Genomic DNA, 21,886 nt, shown 5'->3' on the forward strand with positions numbered 1-21,886 from the left:
CAGATACTGACTACACAGAGCTAAGCCTAGATAGAGTTCAAGAGACTTTCAGAAAGAACTGATGCTCAGTCCTACAGCCTGAAGGAGGAGGGACCAGCCCACAGACTCTGGGATGGGTCAGGCCTGAGCCAGCTCTGATGATGGAGCAGGTGCTAGGACAGCTGTGGTCTCTCATCATAACTGCTAGAACAGGGTGTGTTAAGGACAGAGTCTGAGAAAGGCCAATTAAGGGCATCACACCTTCCATTAAGGATCTTGGTTGGTTTGCTTTGTGTCTTAGCAAATGAACACTCTTATCCACTTCACTGGAGGTTAGAGTCCCACATCTTTTTCTTCTCCTTGTCCCTACCCATGCTACAACAATGAAAAACCTCTCAGGGGTGCAAGCAGCAGTAGGCTATAGAGGGAAGGGGTTTGGCTTCGGGATACCCTTCCTAAGGCCATTATTACAGAATGATGATGAAAATCTGGCCGAGATGGTGGTGCTGGAGTCATCCTGAAAGGAATGATTCCACCTGGAAGAAGGAGACCCACTTCAAGTTACAGGAATGCCTTGGATGTAGGAGTAAGCGGGGCATAGGCACTGGCATCAGCCGCAGCGGGAAGGGCGTGTCCGGCAGTAGCCAAGCTTCACCTAGGGCCGAGCTGGCTCCTTAGGAGGGCGCCAGTTAAGGAAGGTAAGGCCAGTAGGGGCACAGGCAACCTGGGGAAAGAGAAGGGATCTAGGAACTCTGCAGGGTACCCCCAACACCCCAACAACCCCAGCCAGAGATGGGCGGGGCCAGAGGCAGCAGGTGTCCAGGCACCTGAGGTTTGAGTATGGCTTACAGAGAGCAAGAAGCGCCTGAAGAGTGTCTATTTGAGGGTTTGGGGATTCCGACCTTGTCCTTGAGCATTTAGAAGAGGGCCGGACGCGTTCTCCACAGCCCGAGACAGACCTCCCTGAGCGGTGGTGTGCAGGGCCTGTCACAGGGCCGAGGATTCGGACTTCCACAGCATCTGCTGGCCGGACACAGGTCCCCAGCCCTCCCGCTGGGCACTCCCTCAGCGTGGCCCGGCCGCTCTACCAGGTTCAGCGCCGACTCCCTCCCACGCCGCGGCCTCGCCACGCTCTGTCCCCTCACACCGCCTCCCCCCACGTGGCCTGCTCCCCGCTCCCGCCTCTCGGGGCTGCACCCCTCCCCGGCACCGGTACCTGGGACTCTCAAAGCTGCACCCCCTGCGCCGCAGCGCCGCCCTCTTCTGCCGCAGGAGCGCAGCGGCGGCCCCGCCGGGTTCCGGCTCCATCGCCCCGGGCGGGGGCCGACGGCTCGGGCACACTCGGGTGGGCTCGGGCCTCGGCGGTGTTCGGCCGGACGCTCAGCTAGCGCGCCGCAGCCCACGCCCCGCCCCGCACCCCTTACCGGACCCAAGCCCCGCCCCTGTCCTGCCCCAAACTCCAGTCCTGCCCGGGACCTCTGGCCCCGCCCCGAACGCCAGCCTAACCACGCCCTCACACTCTCCGCGGGGCCTGGGGCCCGCCCCCACTCCAGCAGGTCCGCCTCCTCCGCGCCTCAGGCCTTAGGCCCCGCCCCAGACTCGCTCCTACTCCAGTAGGCGCCGTCACCACGCCTCTGACTTTAAGCCCCGCCCCTACTCCAAGCAGATTTCTCCTCCCCCCCACGCCTCTGGCTGTAGGCCCGCCCCTTTCCTAGCAGGTCCGCCTCCTCCGCTCCTCCTGTTGTAAATTCTGCCCCTAGCCTACCCAAGCCCGCCCCATTTACCGGAGCTAGCCTCAGGCCCCGCCCTGACCCCCAACGGAACCCAGTCCCTTAGATCCTACTTGAGTCCTTGGTCCCGCTCCTGCCTTGCCCCTAATCTAGCAGATCTCTCACTCTGCTGGGTTTAGCTTCGGCCCCGCCCCGCCCCATCTCCTGAGTTGGGCTCAGGTCCCGCCCCCGTCCCGCCTTTGCCCCGCCCCAGTCAGAAGGACCCTGCCCAGCCGCGTTCAGGCTCCGCCCATTCCCCCGCCAAGTACCAATCCAGGAGGCACCCTTGCCTATTATTGGGCTCTAGCCCCACCCCAAAGCCCAATCTAGTCAGTCCCTTTGCCCTTCATCTTTACAAAGACCACGCCTCATTCCCTAGCCCAACCCAGCCCACGCCCTAGTCTGCACAGGCTCCGCCCCTAACTTCCGTCGTCCGTGTCCCTGGTCCTCCTCAGCCCATTGCAGACCCCACCCTTCCTCCGCCCTGAGCTCCAACCACACCCCTCCCGTGCCAGCCTCCCGGAGATCCTCCAGCCTGCCCTCCGGGCTTCTGTGTAGCTCACCCAAGCCCCCAAAGCCCACCTAGTCCTCAACTTCGTCAGGTTTCACGACCCACCGCTCCTGCCCCACAGACCCAGGCTCTGCTCACCTACCCCTCCGCCACAGAGCGCCCTGACGGCCCTCCACACCACAGCTCTGCTCGTTGGCTTCTCAGCCCGACCCTCACCTCAGCGCCTCCTGGTCCTTTCTATCGTAGCACCGCCCTCTTTTGGGAGCCGCCCTCCTCCACGTCCCGCCCACAGGCATGGCCCCCAACCCTGGAGCTCCGCCTTTTCTCCCTTGAAGCTGGGGTCTGTATTTGCTGCAATTCTTGTCTCTAGACCCTTGATAATTCTGCCCCAAGAGCTCTCTAACTGCCCCGCCCACAGTACAAGCCCCGCCTATCTGTCACCGTCTACATCACCTCTTCCTCACTTCAGCTAGTGCCAGGATGATATCGGTCGGTCTTCCTGGCTGAACTGGCAGTCCACCATGAGGTTTGCACTACCTCAGGATCCAGCCTGCCAGCAAAAGGAGGCACTGCTGTCTCCTGGTGGCTGTTTGTGGTGTCTGACACAGCTGTGCTGAGTAGGCTGGAGCTTTTCTAGCTATCAGCCGTGGGTTCAGGTTTTCATTCATCACCTTCCGACTTTGTAACACCTCCCCTCCACCCAGGCCCCGACCCCATTTCTTCCCGAGTCAGAACATCATCCTAAGGGTTCTTGAACATTGCACTGTGGTTGGGGAAAGGGACTCCTGGAGTAAAGCTAAGGATGGTTTATGTCATCTGTTTCTAGTTTAGTTTCTGTTGCTGTGATAAATACAATGACCAAAAGCAACTCAGGGAAGAAAGGGTTGATTTGGCTCACAGCTATCTGGTTCCCATCATCGGGGAAGCCAGAGCAGTAACTCAAGGCAAGAACTAAATCAGGAACTATGGAGGATGGAAACTTTCTGGTTTGCCTCCTTTGGCTTGCTCATCTTTTCTTATCCAGCCCCGGCCCACCTGTCCAGGGACACCACCACCATAGTGTGCTGGACCCTCTCACATTAAAAAAAAAAAAAAAAAAAGCTAATCTGCTAGAGGAAATCACTCACTTGACTGAGACTGAGAGTTCCTCTTCCAGGGATAGTCTAGATTTGTTTTAAGTTGTGCATCTTTCAGTGTGATTTTGAGGTTCTGGTCTCTCTTAATGCTGCACAAGCAGAGACTGAACAGGGTGTGGGTGCCTGGAGAGCTGCCACTGGGATCCCTAGTCTAGTTCTCTAGTCCATGGTCCGTCTCTCTTTCCCGCTCATACTCCTCCCTCAGTAAGCTCCTGTTGCCCACTTTTCACCATGTGCATCCTGTCTTTTCCCTCCCTGACCTCCTGCCCCTACTCAGAGCCTCCATGTTCTGCAACCTCTGATCAGAAACTCTCAAAGTGTCCCCAGACCCTTTGACCTCCTCTCTGAGAGACCAACATCATTGTCCCTGTCCCCTCTCCCTCCTATATATTTGCATGCTAATTACTCTCAGCTGAGCTCCACGTCTGCATGTGGCACAGCAACTGCCTGCCAGAGTGACTGCATGTGACTCTAATAAATGGAATAATATTCATTGAAAAACGCATTTAATTTCAAAGTAAACAAAGATGCCTGTACATTAAAGTATTTAATTACTGAAACAATTATCAGTGTAACAAGCTGAAAAATACAGCAACTTGATACAAGACTGAGGTAACAAAATACTTCACCAAAAATCTAAAGAGTCCCAAGGAGGGATGGTGTTCAGTGGTTATTGCAGATGAGACAATTTACAAATAGTAGAGAAAGTCGTTACACAACTGCATGCAGGGTCTGCTGGGAAAAAAGATAGCTTGGGAGGGTGCAGCATTATTTAACAAGAAACAAAGATGTAGAAACTCATTTTCGGTTTACTTGGAAGAATATAAAGAAATTGAAAGCTACTGTCTATGCAACATTTTGAATGCAAAGTGGGAAACCATGCATTTTGGCACAAAATTTATTAAAGATTATATACCTCACTAATAAATGAATTACTATTATTTAATTACTGAATGGTCACAGTCCTTCCAAAATAGGCAGATGATTTATCACCTGCTGCTGTACATGGGAACTTGGGGCTGTCCATGGGACACACACTTGTGCAGCAGCGGGTTACAAGGTGGACCAAAGTCCAAGTCCAAGTTCTCGGCTCCAAGGGACATGCAGCTCTCACTCATACTGTATTTGAACTTAACACTGAAGTTAAAGGCTAAAAGGGAAAGCCTGTGAATATTGTGAGCATTCAGACCCCACTCTCTCATTCTGCCTTTAGCATGGTCCCTTGTAACTATTCTTGAACACAGCTCTGTATCTGGCTACTCAGAGCCAGCCAGCCTCCAGTGTGGGGTAGTGGTAGTCCTCCAGCTAGTCCTCAATGCAACTGATTCTCACAGAAATCCCATGCAGTTTGTTTGGGCCTTCTGAAGTCTTTATGGAAGAACCAATGCACAGGATTTGTATTCAGGGGTAGGGGAGAGCAGGGTCTTGCCAAAGTTGGTATGTGAGGTGAGGATTATTTGTTCATTGACTGGTAAGTTCTACAAAGGGCCAAAATTGGACTGTCTTGTTTCTAGCCGTTTTCATTCTGGGTAGAGCCTGGTGTATAGGAAGTACTCACTAGCAATGAATGTTTATGCAATAAACACAATTTCAAAGGGACTTTGTGCATTTTTTTTTAGTAACATGAAATCACCCAAAATATCAATATGACATAGGGCCATACAAAATGGGTCATACAAAATGGAGGCTGTGGTTTTGGCAATATTCAATAGTGGTTCCAAGAATCTGCAATGTTGGTGCAGAGCTCTGGAACCCACTTGAAGAATAAATCAGCCTTGGCTTATAAACAGCTTCCCAGTTTTACAGATCATTTTCTATCTCTCTTAGGCTTGGAAGGTGGAAGTAAAGTAAAATGATGGAAGAAACACTGGCCATCTTGGTAAGAAAGAGAAATAGAGAGATCCTGTTGGCAAGGCAAGGTAGGTCCTTCACCAACAATTCTATTGTGTCCACCTGCTCGGCATCTCAATCTGGCAAGTGCCCCATGGCATCTGGTCAGGGAAGGGGAGGGGAGGGAAGGGACCACACTCTCCCACTGGCATGTTTATGACAGTGTTTCTGCTGCTTTCCGCCAAATACAGTCTCCACAAGGTATTTTGCTTGCCAGCACACACGTGGCTGACCCTGGAGTTATGAAACTCAATACACTGAAGAGGGACAGAAGTTACTTCCATCCTGAGGGAGTGGGCTCTTCTTAGGACTTTATAACACTACCAGCTGTCCATCCCAGTTTCTAGACAGCATTCTACAGCTTTCACTTTGGGGGCACCACAGTCTGTTTGCATGACAGTGCATACCTTAACACCTGTAACAATTTCACAGTACTGTCTACTATGGACAGTCCAGCAAAAGTGCAGACCTGCTTCCTTCCAGGCTGAGTGCCCCAAGGACTTCTGCCTCTGTCACTTGACCTAGCCACCTCCCCTGCAGCCTATGGAACAAGCCAGCCCAGGGGATACCAGCACTGAACTCTATGCTTGGCCTAAGGCCCTGCTTGAGAGTCAAATCTTTTAACTCTATCTCCAGAGCTCTTCTGACACCTTCAAGGCTCTCAAGAGTCCTTCAAGGATTTTTTTTTCCCCTAAAAAAAAGTTCAAGCAGTTTCTTCAAGAGTCCATGGTGAGGATGCTTCTGGGAGGGGAGTCTGGTTTCAATTAGGGAGATTAGACACTTTGAAAATAATTGTGATTGTGCTTTTTCAGATCAGGCCCAAAAGAAAACACTTGTGTTGGGTTAGACAGATCTGTAAATGGCAGAACGTTTTCTGAGTGGAGATTGAAATTCTGGGGCTTTGGTGTTTGATATTTCATGTGTAAGAACCCAAAACAAGTTGAAGAGTGGAGAAGCCTAAAGGAAACTAGTAGCTGATGTTCTGGTCTTGCAGTTTTACTCAAGCTTCTGACTTTTTAGAGGCTGACAGGCAGGATCAGAGTTGGAGTGTGACCATGGCATGGTTCTAGATGGAGGTGTCTGCAGTGTTTGGCATTGTCATTCTTCTAGTGAACATACCTGGACCCCCGGTGTGGGGAGATGTGCAAGGCAGCTGTGGTCAAGTTTTGATGGCATCAACTTTATCACCTGGAGTTTCTCTTGGCATGAAAATGTCCAGGCTCTGCTCACATGAAGGTTAGCTTCAGAATACACCGAGGCTTGACCAAAAGGTACCACCATGGTAACAACTACTTGCCCTACCAAGTCATTAACATTTTTAGAGAAGTATCCCCATTTGGTTTTAATACAGTGGTGGGTTTTCTGGTGGCGAGTTCACGGTTATGATGTTGTCTGAAGCTTCTTGATTATTGTCATAAGTTCTTTGGATGGTTTGACAATCATGTATTGTGTATGACCCAGATGCCCACAGGGACCCAGAAAGTCAGCCTTTTCCAGAAAATTGTTTGAGGGTTTGCTTCCCAGGGTTAGTTAGAGTACCCAGATTCTAGGAGGAAGAGGGCATCTGTGAGGATGAAGAGCTTGAATTAAAAATGTGCAAAATGAAAGTCACCTTAAGTATAATGAAAGGTGATGGATAAAAGTCCTTGTTCATGAATTTAGAGGCTGGAGATCTCATTCCCTGGGGCTTGGCTCTCTTATCATCTGGCTATCAACAACTAGGCCCTTGGACTTGAAGAACGTGCTGGTGACTACATTTAGGGGCAAGACTGAGGGGGCTTAAGACCTCCATGTCACTCAGATCCCTGTGTGTGTGATCAGCAATCAGTGTGGCCGGCCCTGGCAGTGGTGGCAAGGGGGTGGGAAGACAGGAGCAAAAGTCTGCCCTGTGGGAGAATATGGGTGGTGTAGCTTCTATACGACTGACCACTGATCACTGTGGGGGCCTCCAAGCTGCTGGGAGAAAAGGCCACAACTTCCCATGCCAGCATGGTGGTAGTGGGGGATATGAGGAAGGCCATAGGCCACAAGGAGAGCTCATGGTAGGGAGCACACAGTCCAGTGCCCAGTCCACGGTCCTGAGACTGTCTCTGCCTCGAGAGGGCTGACAACAACAGGACCCAGGAGGGCCTGGGGCCCAGGGAACAGGCCATCCAGATGAATAGCACCCATAGGAACAGAAAACAAGACACGTTTTAAGGCATTGTTTGTTTACAGTAAAAGAACTCAAGGGACCCTTGACATGGAGCTTCTGGACTCCCTTCAGACGTAGAGGGCAAGGCTGTAACTAAAGCTTCAAGCAGGGCCTCAAAGCCAACAAGTGTATAATGTCACAAGTCTTGTGCCAAAATGTATGTTTCTCAGAGAGCTTACACTCACTCGCTCACACGCACGCATGTACGGCACGCACACGCAGAGGATGCTTTTGGGGGTATACAAAATCTGAGGCGGCCCTGCAGGTGAGCGGCCCGTGCACTTGGGGTGTAACAAGCTTGTCCAGCAACCTGTCTCTGCTCTCCAGCCCTCTCAAAGGTTAATCCCACCCACTCTGTGTGTAGCAGAAAGCACGGAGAACCCAACACGGGTCTGATGCTCCCTTGATGCAGAAGCAGCTGGTGGACAGACGATAGCCCAGAGAGGGGACATAGGGTGCGCAGTTTGGGATCTGACAACCGCCCTGTGGGGTGGTGCTGCAGGATGAGTCATGAGAGTTGCTGTGGGTTGACAGGTGGATCTCACACTGGGGAGCCATCCAAGACTGTGAGGCTGCAGGCCACATTCCTCAAGCTTTGGGGCTCCAGTGCCTTGGCCAACAGCTTATGCCCAGAGCTGCTCTCCTCCACCAGACCTAGTCCAGGCTCCCAGAAGCCTCTGAGGTCGTGTCAAGTCCTGCAGATACTTACTCAAATGACATAAGGTTTGCAGGTACCTAAAAAAAGAAAGCTCACCTGCTTGTCAACGTTTCAACCCCCAGAAAGGGACAGGGGCAGTTCCTGAGGCTAGGGCCATGAAAGTGTGGGGAAGGAAGAGCATGGCAATGGTAGCTGCCACTGAGGAATGACAGCCATGTGCCAGGCATTATTCTGACATATGCACTGTGTGTTGAGTCCCCACATGAACCTTATTAGGCAGATGCTCAAAGTGTCCCCATTATGAAGATGAGGAAACTGAGGCTTAGACAGGCTAAACATACGGTAAGAACCAGGGTTGAAACCTGAACCCACATTCTCTACCACTATCCTCTGAGTCAAAGACAACTAACAGGGCTTGGGGTACAGAGGATGGACTCTGATGAAGTGGGGGTGAATGTTGGGGAAACCAGCCTACGAGTGGGGGGATGCCGTTAAGGAGTGGTAGGGAGTGGCAAGGGGGGGAGGAGAAAGTATGGGGGATGTCATGAACCCCAATACCTTCTCCCAGAGGCTACCAGTTTCACTGTTAGAATATTTCCCTGCCCCCTTAACTGCCTCCAGACTCCCAGATCTTGGCACTGCTGGAGTGTTCTAGGTTTGATTAGACATGATTTCATTAATAAAAACCCAAACCCATCTTGGTGTCAGTTTTGACAAAATGAGAAACCAGAAAAAGATGCATCTCTGTACCAAGAGACAGTTCCAAGAAAGTTCACAGGCTTAAAACTCAAGGGAGCAAGAAATGGGGAATTGGTTCTGAGAGATCGGCAGAACTGACAGGAAAGTGGTATAGCAGTGACCTGCGGCCAGATGTGCCAGCCTTGCTCAACCTCAAGACTGGTGCAGAGGAGCAAGTAGCAGGAAGGAGCATGCAGGCATGGCTCTATTACCAAGAGTTCTTAACCCTGTAAAGGAGGGCTGGGGTGTAGCTCAGTTGGTGTAGCACTTGCCTAGCAAGCGAGTCCTGGATTTCCTCCCCGGGAATGAAATGCAGCAGGGATGTAACACATGCTAGGAAAGGAAAAAACATTACGGGGAAGGAGAGACTGACTTCAACAGGAGAGGAAGGTTTTGGGACCTGTGTGGATTCTAGGTGTTTTTCTACTGCTATTTTTTGCTATTGTCTTGTTTGGCTGTTTGTAGCTCAGGTTGGCCCTATGCTCTTCCTGCTTCAGCCTCCTGAGTGTTATCACACCTAGCTCTACTGCTGTTGTTTGTATCTTACACATACATTATACATAAGCTTAAATAGATTCAGTGTCAGAAAAAAAAAATTAAGATGTGCAAATAGAAACACAGTCTTCATCACAGAGTCTGTGTGGAAGGCCATACCTCTACAACACGCTTTTTCTCGTGCCCTCCCTGAGTTGTCTCGGGTGCATGGTGACTGGTTTTTGTTTTTGTTTTGTTTTGTTTTTTCTTTTTGTGTAGGAGAAATATACTACCAATCAACCTCTACTGTAAGGTTGACAGCCCTGAGAACTCCTCTTTTAATGTAGCATGTTCTGGATGTATTCCTGCTCCAAAGAGTTTTGTTTTTGTTTTTGTTTCTTTTTTTGCTGTTGTTGTTTTGGTTTTTCAAGGCAGGGTTTCTCTGTGTTAACAGCTCTGGTTGTTTTGGAATTCACTAAATAGACCAGGCTGGCCTCAATCACAGAGATCCTTCTGCTTCTGCCTCCCGAGTTCTGGGATGAAAGGCACGTGCCACCACTTGGCTCACATTGACTGACTTAAGTAAGCCTCTACCATTGAGTATTGAAGTTGTCTCCACATTTTATACATAACAGAGTATGACTATTTGGTGAAAAGTAAACTGGAAATAAAAAGGAAACCAGGTATAAAAAGAAAACCCTTCTTTTCCTAGGTCTGAAAATTGGACACAAAAACATGGCAGAACTTTGCCGGTGCATGAAACCCTACTGCTGAGTCCTTTGGACCACATGCCAGTCTGCTGTACTTTCTTGCTGCTGTTCCTCTCCTGAGTGCATCCTCACTCAGGCTCCTCTTGCTGCTCCTAGCTGAGGCTCTTTCTCTCCCCAGCCAGGTACTGACCTGGAGGTTGTGAGGTGTGCCTGGAGCCACATGTCCTCTTGCACACAGGTGCTGAGGCCTCCTGTGTGGCTGGTGAGCTTCAGTGTGCTGTGCTAGTCAGGGCTAATAAGGGAGCCCAAGGCTGATGAGACTGGAATGGAAGATCCAGTGTTTCCTCTTGACAAAGCTTGCTGCAGCAGCAACCTTGCTCAAGCTGCAGCCTCTTGTTCCCCTTGGTTGCCTTGAGGTGGCAGTGAGCCCAAGTCATAGGTCCTCCCATCATAGAGACTGACTCCCATCATCATGACACTGACTTAATATGTAGAACATAAATAAACTGGGCTGCTAGTGCAGCTCTGTGGCAGAGCAATTACCTAGCACGCTTGAGGCCCTGGATTCAACCCCCAACACTTATCTCACAGACAAGTGTATATATGTAAGCACTCTAGAACAATAGAATTATACCTTCTTGTATATAACTGTAGACATTTTGCATGAATATGCTCATATCCATACAGTAATATTCACATAGATTTTAAAAAACAAATGAGATCATCCTTGCCTGTGCCTGCCAATACCTTTTGTCCTTAGACCTGCTATTGTCTGGCTGATGGCTATTCCGTGTTGCTCACGGATCTCTGGCAGGCTGGAGGTCCCTGATGCTTTTCTATCATGGACAGTGCTACAATGAGCATGTTTTAACATGAGGAAGTCTTGAGGCCTGGGGTGAGTACATCCCACAGTCCCACATTGAATCAAAATACTCCAGTGTAGTTTGTCTTGGGCCTCCTTGTAGGATCAATGCTGTCTACATGGCATGCAGGGTGCAGGAAGCCCCCACCTTGTGCTGTGAGTGGAAGCTGCCATTTCCACCACAGGCCTGCCCAGCAAAGGCTGCACTCCTGGCTCTCTTGTACAGTGACAGGGACTCTCAGAAAAAGTGGAAGCTGGAGAGCTCAGTGAGGAGCTTCAGGGTCAGAGATGGGAATCAGGTGGCCCTGAGTAGGGTCTTAGCTCTGTCACTCACTAACTATGGACCTTGCACAAGTGTCCCTCACTTCTGAGCCTCAGGCTCCTTCCTCAGTGTCCAATGGAGACAGTCAGAAAACCTATGTTATGGGGACATGGGAAGACTCTGCCAATGGCTGCATGTGTAATGGCTGACAAGGAGAGGGGTGGCAGCAGAGGAAGAGGCTAGACCAGGATCCACATCCAGCAGCCTTGCCTGGCACATGACTGGCCCTCAATACTCTAGCTGTTAGTATTACACTCCCCAGGGCAGTGGGCAGAGAGGCCTATTAGTCATGTTGGGGTGTTCCAATGAAATCAGCTCTGGGGAACAATCTACCTAGATGCTAGAGCTAGATCACTGGATGGTGTCCCACTTGCCACCTTACTGTCTCCTGCTGGGTATGTCTGTGGGTATGTCTTTTTCTTTAGTGGAAAAGAGTCAAAGTTCTGGCTTAGAGCCAGGCTTCATTCGAAGCTGTGCAAAATGTTCCTGGACTCATGGGAGAAATCTCTGAGTGGGTGTCTGGGGGCAGCACTGATGGGCTCAGAGGGAAAAAGGAGCCCTGTAGTCTAAGGGTTCCTGGTCATGAACAGGATCTGAGGGACGTTACCTGAGGCCTGTTGCTTTTACACGCATCATCCAAGTGCTTGTGCCACAGTATCGCGTGAAACCGGGAGCCCGTCTGGAACTTGTAAACATTGCCTGATGGGGAAAGCATCCCTGGTTAAGAAGGACACGCAGGCTGGTCCTTGTGTGTTGTGGGAGCATGAGCCTGCATAGGTATGTAAGCCTGCCACAGCCCAGGGTGAGCCAGCACTGGCAGGACAGCTAGCTATCTTTGGGCTAGGCCCCTTAACAGGTTCTGAGCACTTCTTGAACCAATGTTTTCAAATGTGTGAAATAAAAATACAAAGAAAACCACCAACACCGAGACTCGGTAAGTGAGTCTGTGTGTCCCTGTACCCACATCCAGAGCTGGCAGCAGGTCTAATAGCATGCTGGGATTTCAAAATGAACACCAATGAGGTTTTGAGAAGTCTGCAACCTATGTATGCCATGAAAATGCCTAATAATTTCTCCCAGGGACAAAACCCACAGTATTTCTGAAATTCTTGTCACCTGAAGCTCATATTCATAGTGGAAGGAAGACACCATTATTTGTTACTGAAGACCAAGATGTCGTTTTTCATGTCTAGCTGATAGATGTCTTTAATTCTATCAGTGGGCATTGCCCCCCCCCCAGACTTCGTGTCACATTTCCCTTTGCTCGGAGATACTGCTTTCCTCTAGGTCAGTAGTTCACAGCCTATGGGTCACAACCCCTTTGTGGGCTCCATATCAGATATTTATGTTACGATTCATAACAGTAGCAAAATTAGTTATGAAGTAGCAACAAAATAATTATGGTACTCTACTAAAGGGCCACAGCATCAGTAAGGTTGACAACCACTGGCCTAGGCTCAAACAGGAGTGGCCTGTGATCCCCATGGCCACAAGGGCTCACAGTGAAGCGTGTGTAGACACAGCCTTCTTTCTTCCTAATGAAAACAAAACAAAAACAAAAAAACAAAAAGCAAAACAACAACAACAACAACAACAACAAAAACAAACAAACACTGGCCCTGGCTGGAAGAGACTCCAGCGGTACCAGAGCAAGGACACCTGTGTGTGTGCAGCAGAAATGCACTCAGTCACCCCAATTTAGAGCAGAGGACCGAGCAATCTACCGGCCCCTCCCACACCTGCAAGTCTCGGTGTCTAGCCAGATCTACAGACCCCAAATCTAAACAGATCCCTGGATGACACGGGCCTGTGTTTGTACTCTGTACTCAAACATTCCTAACACTTAGGTATGAGCACATACAGAGAGTTTGTGATTCCAATAAGCTCATATGCTGTTGCTGTTGGGTTTTTGTTTGGTAATTTGGGCTACCCAAGAAGCTGGCCGTAGGCTGCTGGGCATGTCAGTGAGGACAAGGTCCCTGGGCAGGATGGCACCAGACCCTTTCCCTCCTCTCAGCAGGGCCAAGGGAGGGTAGACCCAACAGGGTCAAGAGGGAAGTGGGGAAGATCAAGCTGAAGCTTTTGGACGTTACACTGGTGCTTCTGAGCTGCCCTTGGGCCTGGACACTGTGCAATCTCATCTTAGAACTATGTCGGAGGTCCCTGCAATCCAGGACCCAAGACTCTTCTGGCCCCAAGGTTCTTCTTCCTCTAACATCGGTCGCTATTTACCCAGACCCTTGGGTCACAGATCAAGGTACGATAGAACCATTAAGTCAAAGGCTATGCTGTTCTCACTGCTCAATGGAATCTAAATAGCACCAGGGACTATACTGGATGCCATGCAACCTAGCAAACCCAGAGCATCAGGGTGCACATCTGGTTAGAGGGAAGAGAGGAGCCAGCCCAGCCGGCTGCCCACCTTTGTCAGGGTTATTCAGCTGGAAGATATCTGGGTGCTCAGGGTCATCCGGCAGCTGCACCATCCAGCCTATGATGGAGACCTTCTTGCCAGGTGTAGATTTATACTAGAAAAGACAGCAACAGACAGCTGGGAGGCCTGGGCCCTCACCCTGCCCCTCAGCAAGGGAGGCTAACATGGGCCTTGCCCACCCTAGCCCTTGCAGTCATAGGGTCACTCCCATCAGAGGAAGTCCAGCATGGCAGTCTTTTTAGGGGACTTACATGTTTTCTGTCTGTGCCCCGCAAGGACTTGGCTCCATAGTATAGGAGGGTGGATCCTGAGAGTACGACCCAGTACCTGGTCCACGAGGATAGCTGCACAGGTGGGGAGGCAAAGCGATGACATTGGGAAGGGGAGTGGCCTGATCATGGACGCCACTATCCCCGCTTATGCCAACCCAGCCCTCCCCCCCCCCCCCGCACTTTCTCTGACCATCTGCCATCCCTTGGCAGTGCCATCTCTATCCAGGTCCATGAGATCTCTTGTCCCCTCTCTTACTCCTTCCCTTCTACACCTTGAGGAAGGAGCCTCAGTGCATAAATTCTATGTATTAGTAGAGCTGGGCCCAAGCGGTGTACCAGGAAAAAAGACATGCCAAACTGCTGCCTGGAGACTGAATGCCTGCAATGGGCTGCTCTGGGAAGACTGAGAGTTTGATTCTGAGGCCTTTCTGCTGGCTGGGCCAAGCTGGGACCTTCAGTAAAGCTTTTGGGTTTGCGATGTCAATGCAAACATCCCATTCTGGGAGGACAGGACTGTGCCTTTCAGGCCTCTTCCTAGTGGGAACAGCTGTGTCACAACCAAGGAAAAGCTGTCTTTCGGCCCTTAATGCTAACCGCAGGACGCACAGCAACAGACACACATGCTAAAGTGGAAAAAGCTCATAGCACATTTATCCTGCTGTTTGTGAGGAATGCAGGAATCCATTCTCTTCCATTTCACTTGAAAATGCTAGTCCCTGGCTGACAGGATGGCTTAGTGGGCAAAGGTGCTTGACCCTAATCTAATAATCTAAGTGTTATCCCCAGGACACAGATGGTAGAAGTGTAAACCCAACTCTTGTGGTTTGTCCTATGACCCCCTCTGTTACGTGTGGGTGTGGTATGGAGAGGGAGTAAGTCCATACCTCGGGACTGACCCATGCTGTAAGAAGTTTATAGAGTGTAGCCGGGGTGGAAGCTCTCTACTTTATCCATCATCTAACTATCCAACTGACAACCCGAGCCAGGGACTCCAGATCACCTGCAGCAGTCAGGTGACAGGGCCCTGGCATCTTCATGGCTGGTGGCATCTCGAGCAGATGCAGTGAGGAGAGGCAGCTTGAGGAGGAGGTTGCCACACAAGGAGCTGCTGCTCTGTCATGTGGAGTCATGTGGCTGTGACATATGAGTCAGACATGAAGGCTAGTGGCAGGCCTGAAGGAACTCCTGATAGACACCTTGTCCCCATGCTTTTCCCCGCTGGTGCTAGCATGCTGCTCAGGGAGTGAGGGAGTCTACATGGGAATGCCACACAGCAGCCGAGGTACTGTGAGCCATGCTGCTGCCTGGGGCTGTGAAACCCTCTTCCTTCTAAGTGTCCAGGCTTCTCCTGCCCTCTAGACCACCATGGCTCTGGCTTGCCCATGTACCCGGTGGGGCAGGCACTTTGCCACAGATGACCTCCAGGAGGAGATGGTAGTTTCATCCTAAATCACAGAGAAACTGGGGTCTTTTTCTCCTCAGTGGTACAGCCAGGGCTAGGAGACTGGTTGGCACATCTCTAGACCAGGCCTTTACTCCCTGAGTCCAAACTGCCTCCAGTGGATGTATGTATGACTTACTGCAGGCTTCCGGCCTTCCTTGAGCAGGGTTTTCCGTCTTAGAGGCCCCTCCATAGTGGGCACAGTGGCTGAGCTGCCCACAGTACAGGTGCATGGGCTCGTGGGGCTGAGGGAAGACTGTCAGTTAGATACGGCCCCAGAGCAGCTGATACCTGGTACCCTCCCACCCACTATGACTCTCAGGTGCCTCACTGGTTCAGTCTACGATGTCCCCATAGTCAGAGAACTCTCTGGGCTGGGTCAACGCCACTCAAGAGCGGGGTGAACTCCTACAGAGAACTCTTACCAAGTTTCCACACCCCAGCTTCTAGCTGTCTCCTGCCCTCTGTTTCTTTCTGGCTGCTCCCCCATGCTCATGCCTGTGGTTTATGCCTGAGAAGCCTGGGCTCTTGCAGCCCAGCTCTGGCAACCCCTCCCTCGAGCTCGCAGGAGGGCACAAAAGTAAATGGGTGCGATGGAAATGCGGGACAGGAGCCCCGCACCTGCCATCCTGTCTGCCTTTGTCCCGGGCTCTTCTCTCACCCATCTCCCTTCAGATCAGGCACTGTCGTAGGTGACAATGTCCACGTCCTGTCCTATGCTACAGACTTTTTTGTGCTGCTGCTTATTGGATGTCCACAGGTAACCTGGCTCAACCAAGCTGGTCACCGAGCTATGTTCTACAACCTAGTCTCATCAGTCCCAGGTCCTAACCATGTCTGGTTGTCCATCCCTCCTCTCTGCCAAAGTTACTACATGACTGTCTCTGGTCCCTACTTCCATTCCTGCCTCCTCCCATGCCCTCTCTATTCATACAGTTCTTAACTCTCCACCAAACCTCTCCCTGGGCCCTACTGCTACTGGGTGCTGCTCTGCCCACCTCCCCAGCCTCATCTGAAACCCCTCTCCTCAGATTTCTTACAACACAGTGGTTCTTGTCCTCACTGAGCCACCTATTCCTACTGCCCCACAGTCTCTCTGGCTGGGAGGCCCTGCCCTGGGAAGCCCCTCTCAAGTCATTTAGCTAATTCCACCATTGTTTTCTCTGATGGTCCCCTCCTCTCTCCCAGAGGCCCCCATACCTCTCTGGAGCAATTGGAGCACCAGAACGTGTGATGATACATTTGGCACAGAGCTTTTCCCCCAGCAAACACCCCAAAGCTATACGTCAAGCGAGAAAATGAACAAATATATACCTGTAGACACAGCTCCGAGTTCTGGGAGAATTCCGAACTGGAACCCGCCAGTTGGGCCCCAGTGTAGCGTAGAGACGTCCCCTGCTTCGGAGGAAAAGAGGTGAATTTTAGTCACAGACCAGCTGATCATGAAGGAGGCAGGAGCACAGATAGTGTAGGTCAGCCCGGCCCCTCCCCTCTTCCTCCTTGGGTTCCTTGCTCCCACTGCAAGCACCACATCTGGAACCACCTGGCCAGGAAAACCTTGTCCCACAGAGTCTCCATCTGGGAAAACTCCTGGGTCTCATGGGACCATTCCATAAGCATTTTGACTGTTCACCCTTCTTCCAGATTCTCCAGTGTTGAGTCTGAGCTGTTTAACAGAAACACCTTGTTGTCCACAGGGTCCATGTTGAAAGCATACACAGACATATAGAATGATCAGCAATCTTGCACATCTAGCCAGGTACCTGCAGTGTTCCTATTCACCAGGGTGCTTCCGGATCCTGTTGCTGCACTTAATCTCTGAACTGGCTCTTTGCTGGCTCCAGTGTCCCTGAAAATTGCCTCTGGAACTTGATGGCGTCCACGGTCTGGTTCCTGGGCCTCCCCATGGGCTTGGCCTAGCTTTACCCTCATCTGTTCTCGGATGGGGAACATTTCCAGGGGCGAATGTCACTTCCAGCTCCAACTCTTTGGGGGAAGGGCAGTCACCACCTTGCTCTATCCTTTCCTGACCTTGAGGCATAATCTGACTCCACCTTCCTTCTCTGTCTGATGGCCTGCCAATGACATAGCTACCTGTATAAAGTCGAAGTCTAGACTTCTTGCCCAAATGTGCTCTGGTGTCCATAGTTATCCTTAGGCTGCTGCTTATTGCCAATGATGTTAGTGTGTGTGGTGTGGGGACAACCTGGGCGTCTGTCCTTCAGCTAAGAAGAAACTTCGGATGGCATCTACTGCACTGGGGCCCAAGTTCAGGGCTGGTCATCTGTGTTGGCGTCTCCAGGATCCTCCTGTGCATCAGCCCTTCCTGTCCTCCAGGTAGCTGGTCCTAGGATGGCCACAGGCTCCCCAGCCCAGTGGCTGCACTGCTCGCTTCTCTAAGGCTGGCTACATGCTAATACACCTCTTCCCTGGGACCCATGCATCTGACAGGTGTAGATATTGTCACCACTGCCCATTCCTGACACACGTTCAACCCCAAACCGCCAAGGGCAGCAGCAGAGCAGGTTCCAGCCGTTTGCTGAACATCTGCTCTCTTAGGCTGCCTGTCCTCCCTGGCCAATGACAGGGATTTCTTAGGAGCCAGCTCTGATCACAAAGGTTTCTGAAGTGCTGTCCTCTGTAGCTCTCTCTGTTGCTTAGGATACGTCCCTTCGTCCGCTAGTTAGGACTCTCACTTGGAGTTGCAGCCTTCTGTCTGCCATCCCCTTGAAGGTGGTGTCCATGTTGCTCTAGGATGGTCAGAAGGGAAGACTGTCCGAAGTTGTCAGTCATTCAGAAGCAGGGTGGGGAGCAGGAGCCCCTTCTGGGGCTGCATCCTTGACAGATGCTGGCAGAATGGACATCTGTCAAACAACAGCCTGAAAGCCATTTCTTCCGAGCAGTCCGGACTGGTAGGCCCTTTTCAGAGGAGTCCAGTGTGAGGGATTGTGTACTGGCAGGGTGCTCAGGTGGTCGGTGCTCCTCTGTATCAGGCCACTGTGCTCGCTCTCACTGAGTTTGTCCAAGCACCAGTATATTATCCTTCCCCAAAGGAGAGACTGGTTCCTCTCACTGTGCCGGGAGATGTGGCCTTTTATAACTGAGAGGCAGGGGGTGGGGGCTCTGATGTAATGGGGCCTACCCTGGGCACTGGGACCACACTAAATCTGTGTGGTGTCTTGCCAGCATTCTACTCTCGTAAGTGTTGCCGCTTTGAGGGTCACAGCTCCCATGGTTGTGTCTGTGTCCATGAAGCCAAACGGCCAAGGAAGTCTCAGGCCTGGCAGTCTTCTCAGGCCAGGTAGGTACTTCTCAGTTCCCCTGCGTGTGCTCTGCGTGGGGGCCGCCCAGCACTTCAGAGTCCCTGTCTTGTCAGCTGCTTACAATGCACCACCTACCTGCTTCCAAGAGCACATCCACCCAACCGTATAGAGGGGCACTTCTCGCATATCTAAAGATGGGAGCACTAAGGCTTGAGGAGATGCTGGCCTGCGGCTGAGATGGAGACACAAACGTTCACAGAGAAGGCCTGCTTCCACCATGGGGTGGCAAGGGCCTCACTGTCCCACAAGGTGGACACCACGGCCTGTCCCTGGAACCATGTGACAACCCCAAGTGTGGAAGGGCAGCATGGTGGTGGCCTTCTCCCACCCCTTAGAAGAGGACCAGGGCAGTATCTGCCCTTCTCTCCCTGTGAGCTGGGGGGAGGAGCCTTGGAGCAGCCAGGATCATCCACCACAGGAGCCAGACAGCCTGTCCCTTTCCCACTGCCACAAAATGCAGAACAAATAGGCAATAACATCTAATGAGCCCCAGGAATCATAGGCTCTCTCCTGGAGCCCCAACTCCAGAGCCATGGGCATCTTTCCTGGGATCATTCTGGGAACATGTAGCTGAACAACACATTCTCAGAGCTGATTCACCTCCTGAGGATGGATCTGAGGTATACCAGACCAGAGAGAGGCTCATGGGAAGTTTGCGCTAGGGAAGATGTAGGCAAGCAACCAGATAGCATAGCTTATCCCACAGGGTTCAAAAGACAATGACAATGACAATAATGATGGCAATTAGGTGAGATGATGGGCTGCTGCTGTGGCTAGTGAGGAGATGGTGGAGAGGATGGCGGTAGTAGAGATGGGATGGCGGGTGCCAGGCACTATGCTCAGCAGTATTCATTCACTGTCTCACTTAACATAACCATACGGCGCTACTAGGTAGGCACTGTTCCTAGCCTGCCTCGTAGATAAGAACTCTGAGACTTGCAGATGGGGAGTCACTTGCCCAAGGCCACAACACTAGAAAAGGACGCCAGGTGGAAGTGACCTGTACCAGCACGATGAGCATGCGGGCTGAGCAAGGCATTGGTTCCTAGGTTTCCACCGGGTTGTGGGTATCTCAAAGTTGAAATTTATAAGGCAGCTGCCCATCTAGGGGGGTGAAGGAACATGTGATATCTTAGATGACAACCATATCTAGGCTCTAGGAATCTAGGTTCTAGCAAGTCACCCACACACACAAACTATTCTTCTGTCTCAAATCCACAGGATCCCACTGGGAGTGATTTGTGGACAGGCCCACGTGGTGCTGAGCACCAACATTATTACTGCTCTGGCCAGCTCTAAAGGAGCTTCCAGTCCCATAGGGTCACTTCCTGGACAGTCACTCTAACCTGTGGGCAGGAAATGCCAGCCTGACTCCTAGGACAGCCCTTCTTGCAAGCCCTTGTGAAGGACCTCGTTGTACATGCCATCCTTTGGGTAATGTCCTGGAGTCACAAAATGGGTTCCTGGTAAACCACTGCATGTTTCCTTCAGTGAGGCAGCTGCATGTAAACCAAAACCAGATTTCTCTCCTGGCCACTGGGACTTAGGTCAGGCTAGAAGTCTGGCTCACTTGAGCCTAGGCATTGTAAGGCAACCAATACCCTCTGTGTCCTGAGAGATTTAGAAATCTGGTCTGCAGTGGGAACAGCAAACACCATAGAGATGCAGCAGGAAGGGCTGACAAATGGAAGAATAAGCTTTGCCATTTCAAGACACTGACTCTAAAGGAGTCACAGATGAGAAGCTGTGGGCTCCCCATGAAGCAGCTGCTGATTGACAGGACCCATCCTTGACTGCCACAGCCAAAGACAGGGTCAAGCTCTAGGTTCAGGCGTCTTTGCACATCCTTTTTCAGAGGAGTCTGCCAGGAGCCTCGCTCATCTCTAAGGGAGTGAAACAAGGTATGGTATCTTCAGATAACCATATAATCAGCTTGGAAAATCGGCCAACTGGGCTGACATCCTACAAGGCTGAGCAGAGAAGCCTAATCCAGGCACAGGGGCTAACCCAGGGAAGCTACAATCCAGGGAGCCCTAGTAAGGAACGAGAGCCTGGGGATCCTGGGCCTCTGAGTTCTGTCACTCACACAGACGGGCTGCGGCTAAGGCAAACCCTTGCTCCAGAGCCTAATTCTCTACCAATACAGCAAAACTCAGGGCTTGGGAGATCTTGGCACACCTGGGACATCTCCTGGAATCCTATGACTCTAAGGACATGATTGTCTATTAACAGTTCTGGGGTTGGCAACTCTGTTACCACCATGACTCCACTTGCTGGCTGTGATCCCTCTAGCCAAGACCAATAGGGAACATCACCCAGGGCACAGCCTGCACCAACCACTTCCCTTGGCACTTCTTAAGATCACCCACAGGCCAACCACCTTCCGAGGACCCTCCCCAGATCAGTGCCACCAAGAAGTCAGCAGCAGTTGGAGGAAACCACCTTCATTTAAGTCCCTACAGACTTCATGAACGGCCACCTGTGGTGTCTCCCCATTCTAGCCCTTGCCTCTGTAGCTTTCTTACTGGGCAGAAGCACTCACTAAGGCACTTTTAAGTGTCTATACCACTTCCTCCTGCCACAGCTCTACACATGTGCTAAGTGTTGAACAGCAGGGGGACTGAGATTGTCTGAACTGGGGATGCCAAGGCGACCAAGAGTCTAAGTGGCCCTGACATTACATTTCCTGGTATCAAGATTCCCCAGGAACCCTGAGCACTCATGCGCCACCTTTCCCACCCCAGGTCATGACTTAGGGCTCACTCACTATTCATCCTCACCTCCCAAGACCCTCACAATGGCTCATGGGGTCCTCTTCAGCAAAATCCCTCATCCTGAACCTGCATCTGATGCAGGTTACTCCACTGTGCATAGCGTGTGGCTTCCTCAAGGCTCCAAGAACCCTGATGAATCTCCTGTGTCCCCACCCCTTGCAGGGACGGAAGACAACCCTCTACTGTTGAGAGAGGGGTGGAGGGGAGAGAGGGAGAAGGAGAGGGAGAGAGAGAGAGTGAGAGAGAGAGAGAGCTGCACTGCCCCTTCCTCTTTTCCACCCGCTCCCACTTGAGGGGCTCAAGCCCTTGAGGACCCCCTCCCATTACTGCCCATCCCTAATATGAGAACCCGGTCCCTCCACATGGCAATGTCCAAACGGGAAGAATGTCAGGGAGGAT

At 51.4% G+C, this 21,886-nt stretch overlaps 2 protein-coding genes and 1 non-coding gene across 7 annotated transcripts in view; all 3 read right to left on the bottom strand.

Annotated features, from left to right (window-relative positions):
* The window catches only part of Garnl3 (GTPase activating Rap/RanGAP domain like 3), a 151,371-nt gene extending 149,980 nt beyond the window's left edge, over window positions 1-1,391 (bottom strand). The window contains exon 1 of one of the 2 annotated variants that reach the window (XM_051185222.1): window positions 1,196-1,391. In XM_051185222.1, the coding sequence (XP_051041179.1) occupies window positions 1,196-1,287 (92 nt within the window). In that variant the 5' untranslated portion in view covers window positions 1,288-1,391. Of the gene's footprint in view, window positions 1-881; window positions 1,119-1,195 lie in introns of those variants that run through there. The other variant, XM_051185223.1, reaches the window with a different exon arrangement.
* A 6,087-nt stretch (window positions 1,392-7,478) lies between these two features.
* Window positions 7,479-21,886, bottom strand: part of Ralgps1 (Ral GEF with PH domain and SH3 binding motif 1) — a 231,887-nt gene continuing 217,479 nt past the window's right edge. For 2 of the 4 annotated variants that reach the window (XM_051185235.1, XM_051185233.1), the window contains 6 exons: window positions 16,705-16,785; window positions 15,530-15,635; window positions 13,929-14,021; window positions 13,666-13,771; window positions 11,851-11,942; window positions 7,479-8,214 (listed from right to left, as the gene is read on the bottom strand). In XM_051185235.1, coding sequence (XP_051041192.1) covers window positions 8,185-8,214; window positions 11,851-11,942; window positions 13,666-13,771; window positions 13,929-14,021; window positions 15,530-15,635; window positions 16,705-16,785 — 508 coding nt within the window. In that variant the 3' untranslated portion in view covers window positions 7,479-8,184. Of the gene's footprint in view, window positions 8,215-11,850; window positions 11,943-13,665; window positions 13,772-13,928; window positions 14,022-15,529; window positions 15,636-16,704; window positions 16,789-21,886 lie in introns of all 4 variants that reach the window. The other 2 variants (XM_051185234.1, XM_051185232.1) reach the window with 1 other exon arrangement.
* Window positions 9,621-9,741, bottom strand: LOC127222880 (small nucleolar RNA U109). The gene has a single exon (XR_007834570.1). It is a non-coding gene; the product is annotated as a small nucleolar RNA U109 (small nucleolar RNA).

This window comes from Phodopus roborovskii, unplaced genomic scaffold (assembly GCF_943737965.1).
Source record: "Phodopus roborovskii unplaced genomic scaffold, PHOROB, whole genome shotgun sequence".
NCBI classification, from domain to species: domain Eukaryota; kingdom Metazoa; phylum Chordata; class Mammalia; order Rodentia; family Cricetidae; genus Phodopus; species Phodopus roborovskii.